This window comes from Fukomys damarensis, unplaced genomic scaffold (genome assembly GCF_012274545.1).
Source record: "Fukomys damarensis isolate Sample0158 unplaced genomic scaffold, DMR_v1.0_HiC HiC_scaffold_35, whole genome shotgun sequence".
In the NCBI taxonomy this organism is placed as follows: Eukaryota; Metazoa; Chordata; class Mammalia; order Rodentia; family Bathyergidae; genus Fukomys; species Fukomys damarensis.
Window position 1 is genome coordinate 3,631,790 of NW_022900947.1, and position 9,606 is coordinate 3,641,395.

A 9,606-nucleotide genomic window follows, 5' to 3' on the forward strand; every position below is an offset into this window, starting at 1 on the left:
GCTGGCCTTTTAACCCCATCACTCCCTGGGAGGAAAACCAGGAGCAAACTCCTGTGCATTCCCTACTCAAGGGGTTTCAGGCAGACCCTGCTGGGCAGAAGGGACGTGGCTGCAGGCACACATGTCATGCACAATGCCCTGGGGAAACTGAGGCAGGCACACCCTGGACTGCCGATACAGGTGGCCAGACCAGAGGGGGCGCATTCACTCCACACTCACTCCAGGCAGGACCTGCCCCCACCCCAGGGTAGAAACTGAGGACCCCAGGGCCTCAGGTGGTGGGTGGGGCTGAGCTGCTGAGCCCCCACGGGACCCAAGCTCTGGGTAATCCTGATTACCACTGTGCATGCCAGAACGGTGACAACGCCAGACAGTTTCACCAGGAATTTGGGCTCCAGAGATCACTGTGGCAGTGCGCACTTCCTTCCCAAAGATCCGGTCGGCAGCTGGGCTGATGCTGGGTGTGCTGGTGTCAGGACGCTGGTGTCAGGACCCTGGCTGCCCTCACCCAAGGGTCTCAGCAGAGACCTCAGGGCCCACTGCACTTGGGTGGTAGTGGCCAGAGCTGCTCCTTGGTGTTGGGGCATCAACTGTGAACAACAGTTCTGCGCTCCTAAAACCCAAACTACACTTGGGTTTCATTCACACGAAACAAGACACGAAGGGACAGGAAAGACCACCTTTAAACAGAAATGAGCACAGGTGGGGAGATTCCACAAAAGCTCTTTATTTTGGCTGCTCTGGGACTGGGACCCTTCACTTTACAGCAACCTGGCTGAGCTCTCCTGAGCACTGGACAGGACACCCCAGGGCTCCCTGTTTCCCGAGTCCTCTCCTTCAGAGAGGGCTCCCACAGTCGCTCACCACCTGCTGGACAGGAGAGCCGTGAGGCAGGCCGCGGCCCAGGCCCGGACACGCAAGTCCCTAGTGGTTGGGCCTGCCCTTGGCATGTGACGGGCCGCAGGACAGGCCCACAGCTGCCAGGGCTTAGCAGAAACCAAATAAATAAGAAATGCCACCCACGAGTCTGCACAAACACGCACTCGGTTCTTTATAAAACAAACCCAACGCAGGAGTAAATAAAGGCCAACGAAGTGTGTGGAGGTGGGGGCTGAGACGGCATCTGAAAAGTGCTTCTCAGGACAGGGATGGTGCTGGTCTAGCCTGGCAACCCGGCGTCCCTGGGCAAGGTGGGGGGCGAGGTGGAAGGGGTTGCATGCAACTTCCAGGGGTGCTTCCCTGTCTCTGCCGGGGACGCAGTGGAGGGACCGCCACCTTGCAGCAGGGCCCGGGCAGCCTGCACACGGGCACACGGCACGCTCGGCCGGGCAGCCTCTGGCTGGGGTCGGGGCTCACATGGCAGACAGGAAGGGGAAGAAAAAGAAGTCGAAGGCGAACTTGAGGGCACTGTGCACGCTGCTCCGCCAGTCGCGCTCGATCTTCACATGGCGCTGGGCCGGTGACAGCTGCGCCATGCAGTTGAGGCAGCTGATGGCCTTGAGCTCGAAGACGGGCCACTTGCTGCCCAGACGGCCCTCGAGGATGGTGCTGAACTCGATGAGGCTGCCCTGGCGCAGGTGGAGCAGCACGCCCTTGAACTCGCTGCTGGCCCGCAGCACGATGTCCTTGGTGATGTCGTCCTCCTCGAGGCCGCGGCTGCCGGTGCCCAGGGGCAGGCCCACCGTGATCTCGAACTTGTAGCGGTCGAACTTCTTGATGTGGCACGGGTGCTTGGCCAGCAGCGCCAGGCGGCACAGCTCCTCCTCGGCCGTGGACGTGTTGCCGGGGCTGCAGGCCGGGTAGGCCTCGCCGTAGAGGCAGCGCATCCAGTCTCCGAGGAAGAACGGGAGCATGTTGATGGCCGACTCGGCGCTGTTGTCGATCTCCGTCACCCGCACGTACTTGAAGCGGCCCGTCCACGTGACCCGGTGGCCCTCCAGGTGGCTGCACAGGATCTGGGTGCGCGCCATGTTGGTCTCCTTCCAGGCCCGCGGCCCGCACAGGTGGCTGTACTGCTGCCAGCTCAGTGTGGAGTTGTAGACCTTCATGCCCTCCGCTCGGTACACGTAGAACCAGCAGAAGAGCAGGATGGCCGTGAGCCACACCAGGATGAGCTTGACCACGGAGCTGCGCGTCAGGGACTTGACCATCTCCACCACGGACAAGCTGGCCCGGCTCCAGCAGCGCAGCAGCAGGGGCACGCCGCACACCGCCACGGCGACCAGGACCTTGGTGAGGTCCAGGGACATGAGCCAGCGCACGGACTGTGCCACACCCATGAGCGCCAGGCCGGCCACCAGGACGGGCAGAGCGAAGAGGAAGAGGAAGTAGCCGACGGAGGCGCGGACCAGGCCCAGGACGGTGGACTCGAGCAGGATGACCACGGAGAGCTCGCACCACATGAAGCAGACCAGGTAGGGCACCAGGTAGCAGTAGGTGCCCTTGAAGTTCCGCAGCTGGGCCATGCGGAAGAAGAGGTAGAGGAGGTAGACGTAGAGCAGGCAGGGCAGGCTGACGTTCAGGACGACGAAGTGGCCGACGGGTATGGTGAAAAAGGTCTGCCCGAGCACCTTCAGGTGGTGCCCTTCTAGCGGCATGGTGGGCAGCAGGGACAGCAGCCCGGCGGCCACCTCGGTGACCAGCGCCCTCCTGGTGTAGGGCTCGGCGGAGCTGCTGAGGCTCATGTAGCTGGTGATGGTGAAGAAGGCAGCAACGACGGCCAGCTCCGAGCAGGGGATGCAGTCCTTGCTGGCCAGCGGGAAGGAGAAGATGACGAAGACCACGGACAGCAGGAAGTGGGCGTAGGGCTCCAGGTGGTTCCAGCCGAAGTTGACCTCGGCCTGGTCCACGTCCAGGTTGGGCTCGAAGCGCAGCAGCAGGTCCGTGAGGGTGCGGAAGTTCTCCCAGGCCTTGCTGTCCTGGAAGACCTTGAGGGTGCAGATCACCATGGACACGAAGGACAGGTAGAAGACGACGAGAGGGATGCAGAAGGCGAAGAAGTCGATGGTGAGGTTGCTGATGACGAAGAAGAAGACCAGGGCGTTGATGTGGTGGGTGGGCACGATGGTGGACAGCCAGTGCATGCCCGCCTTGGAGGCCACGTCGATCAGGTACTCCTTGATCTCCATGATGGCGTGCAGGGGGTACTTCATCACCTGCGGGGAGACGGGACGCTGGGACCAGAGGGCACGGAGCCCCCAACTCACCCAGATGCCTGCAGCCACCCTCGCCCTGCGTGGAGTAAATGACTGCCTGCCATCATCCCAATGCCCAGCGGGTCCCTCTGCCTGTTCTGCCCGCCCCAACCTGGCCAGGGCTCCCCAAGCTCTATGAGATGTGAAGGAAAAACATGGAGAATGTCAAGGAGAAAACTATTACAGTGGAAGACACGTGCCAATAACGCTCCCCTCACTTTGGAAACGCTCATCCCGTGGCTCTGGCCGCTCTCTGCAGCGGCTCTGGAGTCCTCTTTCCCGAGTGTCTTTAGTTGCACTGTTGAGGCAGCCTTGATGTCCTGAATCCATTCAAAGCATTTTGGCTTTGGGGAAGAGCCAGATGTCACACGGTGCCAGATCCAGTGAGAGAGGTGGACGGGGACACGGCGTCGTGGTTTTATGAGGCACCTTTCCCTTGGGTGGCCCCGGGCAGCAGCATTCACTGTATTTATGATCGCACTACGCAGGACACGAGAAAGGACTTGCAGAACCGCTTTGGAAGTGGCAGAACGACGCATGAATGCGTCTGCAGCACAGGGGAGGATTCTGAAGTGGGTTCACAGCAGTGTGTCTTTTACTGTGATGAAGTTTTTAAAAACTTAAAAATTTAAACGCTTACTGTATGCTCTAATCGCTGTGCCGTCCGTGCAGACCTTCCCTGAGCTCCGACCCCTCACCCCCTCAGGCCCAGCCCTCCGCCTTCTGGGCCCAGCTCTGCCAGGGAAGAGTACAGCGGGTGCGGACAGCCTCGCAGCGAGGCCTAAGAGTGGGGCGATGCAGGAAGCACTTGCCTACTACACACGCAGTGCTGGGTCTGATCCCCATGCTAAGCAAAACAAAACCAAAAACTGAGTACAGAACTGGGTTGTAAGAAAAGCGGGGGTGAAGCCCACTCTGTGCACACATGAGGGTCCAGCCCTTCACTGGACAAGAAACACACAGAGCACTGTGACCCGAGCCAGGCACAGAAGGGGCGAGGGACCCGAAAACATCCTGCTCAGGCCTGTGAGACAACGTCCCTGCGCTAGGAACACGTCAGGCCATCAGATGGTACTCAGTCCTGACAGGGCCTCCCTCGCCTGTGCTGGGTGCTACCCGGTGCTCCCGGGTGTCCCGAGAGGCCACTGGAGGCTGGGGTGGCGTCTGTGCTGGGGACGCTGTGACAGCTCGCTGCCTCTGGTCTGTAGACTTTCAGGGAAGCACCGGAGAGGCATCAGGGCCTGATGGCTCCAGAGGACACACAGAGCCTTGTTTACTTCTTGGCAGAGAATCCGAAATCTCTCTCTCCCTAAAAGGACTCCAGACTCACAGCTGCAGCTCAGCACCCGTCTCGGGGTGACATACACACTCCTGCCCAGACCGAGCCCCGGGAAGGATGGTACTGGTGCCCCTGTCGGATACCCGGCCCGGGAGTCCACTCCAGCAACACTGCACCTCTGACCGCATGGGCATTTGCCAAGAGCCACGAGACGCCCCACTTCCTCCTCCAGGCTGGGAAGGGAGTAGGGCGTCCTGTCCGCGAACACACACGGTGCTCAGCCCAGGCCCATGCTCTGCGGGACCAGGGTCTGTGCATCTGGAATCCGGGCCCTGCAGCCCTCCTGCCCTGGACACGCTCGGAGAGGAAGGAGGTTTTTAACTGGATGCCCCAGGGAACCCACGCTCAGGTCCCTGAGCTGTGGCGATCGCCACTGCTCCCTGGGCCACAGCCCCTCCCGTTTGATCCCTGCTGTCTCCTCCCCGTCCTGGTCTGTGACACTCTGGCTCCCGCATGGCGCCTGCCCAGCGGACTTCCTGTGGGTGGCAGCTGACCACTGCTTGCCCCTGGCTGAGTCATCCATCTCACTTACACACGTGCGGGCTCCCCACGCCCTTGGTGACTACACCTCAGCCTGGGAATGCCCAGGTGACCCCCACCTGCAGGTTACAGAGCAGCCCCTCTGCTAGGCCTGTGCCACTCGCAGCCTTGTCTGGCTCAGGACCCAGCTTCTGGGGGCCCTGCTTGCCCTGAAACCAGAGACCCCATGAGCTGAGCAGGGGCTTCCACAAGTGCCCCCCGCCCCCAGCTACATCGGGCAGCTGCTCCGTCCTGGCCTGGACGCCGGGCTCTGCACTTTGTGGCAGGCACCTCCAAAGAGCAGCCCCTGCCCTGTGCCAGACGGTCTCTCCACACGGTGAGCCTTGGCCGCAGGAAGCCTGACCCTGAGCCTGCTGTCTGCACAGCGCTCTGCACAGAAAGGCGTCCGTGAGGCGTCCCCCAGGCAGGCCTGCCTGCCATCGCCCGCCCCCAGCCTGCCTGCCATCGTGAGGCCTCCTCCTGCAGACCGGCCTCACACGGGGCGCAGGGGCCGGCGCTCACCCTCTGGCGCAGGGGCAGGTCCTCGGGGCTCTTCCCGGCCAGCTCGTCGTCCTCGTCGTCCTGCAGGAACAGGTTGGTGGGGATGATGCCCTTGGCGTACTTCTTGGTGATCTCCACGAAGTCGTCCAGCGCGATGTAGTTCTTGGCTGAAGCCCAAGAGAAAATGGTTGAAGCCGCGCAGTCTGCAAGGTGGCCGGGAACCTAACACGGACAGGCAGTGGGGACGGTGGCCTGGGGCCGGCTGGGAAGGAGCCACGCGAGCTCGGGGGCACTGTCCCCTGGCACGGAGACAGCGATGAGCAGCCACAGCTGCTTGGAAGTGGACGCCCAGGGCCTGCGCCTGTGAGCCATTCCACTGCGCTGCGGCCACCACCCAGAGACTCCCAGCGGGACCCAGGGCCCACTGGGCACCTGCTACCCCCCATCCAGCAGGGCCAGCTCAGGGCCCACTGGGTACCCACCAACCTGCACCCAACTGCGCCAAGCCCTTCCCCAGGGACTGGCAATACTCAGGACAGCGAGCAAAGCCCAGCGTGTGCTGATGCCCCCAGGTCCCCATCTAGCAAGGGGGGGCGACGCTGGACAAGGGCCTGGTATCGCGAGGTCCACACCGAGCGCTCTGTGCTGTGCTGCTGACGAAGTGCTGAGGAGCCCCCATGAGGGAGACGGCGGTACCACCTCTGCCCACCCCTCTCAGCGTCCTGTTAATACTGAGCACACTGCTCGCCTTCCTTGCCCGTTGTCTCCCTGAGAATGGAGCCTGGACCCTGGACTGCAGACGCAGTGGCCATCCGGCTGAGCACTGCCCACGTAGGGCGGGATACATCTTCTAACGCCCTAACCCCAAACCTCTATGCCCTCCCCAAGCACCCACCCTGGGGGCACAGCCCTCACAGCCCTGCTGGCCCCTGCCCATGCTGTCCCCTCTGCCCAGAGCACCCATCCTTGCTGCTGGTGGCACCAACTCCCTGCTTACCCAAGTATAGCAGATGTGGGTCCCCCCACCGTGTCAACCCCAGCCTCTCTCTGTCCAGCAGGGAGGGCCATGTTGTTCCCAGTGGGCAGGGTCCACACCCCAGTGGCCCCAACCCTGACACCCACAAGGCCTGCACCAAGAGTCGTTTCCCATGCCTGGGACCCGCAGGCTGGATACAGCGGGCACTGCAGGCGGCAGGTGCGGTCCAGCGGCCTCACTCACACTCGCTGCTGACCAGGCGCTCCAGCATCCGCCTCTGCTTCTGCAGGGACTTGGGCACGGGGCCCGGCTGCGCCCCTCCATCTGCAGGGGTCAGAGAGGACCGAGTCAGGGCTGGCTGTCTCCGAGCGGCCTGGCCTCGGGGTCTGCGGGGTCAAGGATTTGCCACACTCTGGGGACCTGAGCCCTTTAGGGCAGCCCATGGGCCCTGCAGGGGCCAGCCCTGCCCTACCCCAGCAGCCTCCCCACAGGGACAGAGCAGTGCTCTCACTGGGCAGCGGGCACCCCTGCCATTTCACCCAGGGAGGAGGCCACCGAGCACTGGGCAGGCCCGCTCTGGCTCGGCCTGCGCCCATCCCTTTGTCCTCATGCTCTCCACCCGTCCCCAACATGGCCAGAGCCCAGAATGCCTGCCCACCGTGCTCGTTGACCTGCCCGACGTTCTCCAGCAGCTCTGACACGGCCACCTGCTTCTTCTTCTTGGGATTGAGCTTCCAGTACATGACCAGGGCAGCCTTGCGCACGGCACGCTCCAGGTCGGTCTCGGAGGACAGCTGTCGCACCTGTGGCTCGTTCTCAGCGGTGATACCTGTGGGACAGGGACATCAGTGACCGTGCCCCACTGCACGAGGCCCTGCACCCTCGGGGGGTGGTGGTGGTGGTTGGCCAGGCTCCTGTGCCTAATAAATGGCACAGAGACGTGACACAAAGGGGCATCCAGGCCAGCTGGGCGTGGTGGTGCACACCTGTACCCCAGCACTGTGGGAGGTTGAGGCAGGAAGATCACAAGTTTAAGCCTCACCTGACCTGATTCTGTTTCAAAAAAATTTTTTTAAAAAAGGGGCTGGGGATGTAACTAAGGGCAAAGGCCCTGGATTCAATCCCCATCCTGCACCTACCTACAGTATTTTCTGTAGTTTGTGCTTTATACAATAAGCATAAGAAGTTTTTACGATCTAAAAAGGAGACACACACACACACACACACACACGGCATGGCTGTGTCCAGTGGTGGCAAGGCCACCAGCCAGGCAGCCACTGCTCAACTCCCCGCAGCACCAGGTTTCTGGTTGTTATTATTTTAACTGCTCACTTACCAAGCGGAGTGCCGCATGCAGCCCCCACTCACCTTTCCTGTCCGCCAGGCACCGGCGCAGCAGCTTCACGGCCTCGTGCCGGCCCTGCTTGGCAGCCAGCAGCAGCCAGTCCACAGCCGTGCAGCTGTTGAGCTCCTCATCGGCGGTGTCCGCCAGCCGCAGGAAGTGCTTCCCCACCTGTGGGGCGGCACAGTCACCGGGGCCCAGGCCAGGAAGAAAGGTGGCAGGATGGGTCCCACTGGCGCCCCCTGGAGATGGACGCTGTGGGCCCAGCCATGGGGCTCCTCTCGCTCACCATGCAGCCAGGGCACAGAACATCGGGGCTGGAGAGGGACCGGCCAGCCTGGGGCAGCACCGGCCCACCAGACAAATGCTCTTTTTATGTTGTAAATAAAGTTTTATTGGAACACAACCATGACCATTCATGTACAGGCTCCTGGACACAGCAGCTTGTTTTGTATTCCATGGTAAAGGTAAGTCAGAACCCAAAATATTTACTATCTGGTCATCTGCAAGAAGAGCTTGCTGGTCTGGTCCCATCCACATCATACAGATGGAAAAAGTGAGGCCCAGAAAACACAGGATGCAGAAAAGGGCCTTATGCAACCCTCAGCCTGTAGGACCTCAGAGCCCAACACGGCTACGAGGTTAGGATGAGAATTCTTTGGCCACAGCTTGGAGGCAGTTCTCGACCTCAGGAAGTGAGGGTGTGAGTCTCCTGTCCAGCTCTTGTCACCTATTTGAGCCGCGCAGAGAGACAGTTCCCTGCTTGGGTCATGTGTACAGGGGTGCTCTGGAATGATAGGGCAGCTGGGGGAGGCCGGAGGCAGCCGTGTGGACAGGGCCCCTGTTCAGTAAGGAAACTGATGGGCAGGCTGGAGTGGGCTGGGGCAGAGGTGTGGGGCACAAAGCTCACTGCCTCGCTCCTCCTGGCATTTGGGTCCCCATGGGAAACAGAGAGCGAGACTCAAGCAGCCTGCTCCACTGCCCCAGAGCCTATGGACTCCACCACAGCCTCTGGACCGCGGAGGCGGTGGTGAGCAGGGCCAGGGACAGGAAGGGAGTCCAGCGCCCTGGTGGGGGTGTGTGGAGCTGGGCAGATCACAGGGCTCCCTGGCCTTAGTGTCACCCTACATGCGGGTACAATGGTTCCACTTCCAAGGACATCCCAAGCCCATGCCTAGGCTGGGGACACAGTGGCACACAGGATGGGGCAGCCCTGAGTCCTGAACGCCCGCGGGCCCCCGCAGCTAAGGACACAGAGAACATGGAGACCAGACAGAGAGGGTGGCACACGGGCCCAGTGGTGCGGGCACCCTGTCCCTGAGCACAAGCCCTCCCATGGACCACAGAGCGCTCTGGGTCTCCCCTCCGTCACCCTGGTCCTCACCTCGGTCTGCGCCTTGGCGTCTCCAGCCTTGGCCTTCTCCAGGACTTCCTCGAAGGGGACATCCATGTCACTCTTCATAGGCCCTGGGAGAAACAAGCAGAATTGTCTCGGGGACTGTCACTGCTGGAGGAGACGAGGCAGGAGTGGGCTTCAGCTGGGGCTGATTTTCCTTGCAAACCCAGGCTAGGCGCAGAGGTCCAGGCATAGAGATGGGGCAGGAGGTTTCCTTCTGAGCCTGTACTGCTGTCCTACCTGGCTGACGGATCCTAACAGCTGCTCTAAAGGGGACCCCCGAGTCCCACCTCTGCCCCCTCAGCTCAAGACTGCTTTTTTTTTTTTTTTTTTTTTTAA

General features: G+C 61.6%; 1 protein-coding gene across 5 annotated transcripts in view; it reads right to left on the reverse strand.

Moving 5' to 3' along the window:
- Positions 1-1,267: 1,267 nt before the first annotated feature.
- Wfs1 (wolframin ER transmembrane glycoprotein) overlaps positions 1,268-9,606 on the reverse strand; it is a 19,537-nt gene continuing 11,198 nt past the window's right edge. For 4 of the 5 annotated variants that reach the window (XM_010641798.3, XM_010641796.3, XM_010641797.3 and 1 more), the window contains 6 exons: positions 9,256-9,338; positions 7,898-8,042; positions 7,188-7,358; positions 6,773-6,853; positions 5,575-5,720; positions 1,268-3,155 (listed from right to left, as the gene is read on the reverse strand). In XM_010641798.3, the coding sequence (XP_010640100.1) occupies positions 1,353-3,155; positions 5,575-5,720; positions 6,773-6,853; positions 7,188-7,358; positions 7,898-8,042; positions 9,256-9,338 (2,429 nt within the window). In that variant the 3' untranslated portion in view covers positions 1,268-1,352. Of the gene's footprint in view, positions 3,156-3,412; positions 3,762-5,574; positions 5,721-6,772; positions 6,854-7,187; positions 7,359-7,897; positions 8,043-9,255; positions 9,339-9,606 lie in introns of those variants that run through there. The other variant, XM_033758843.1, reaches the window with a different exon arrangement.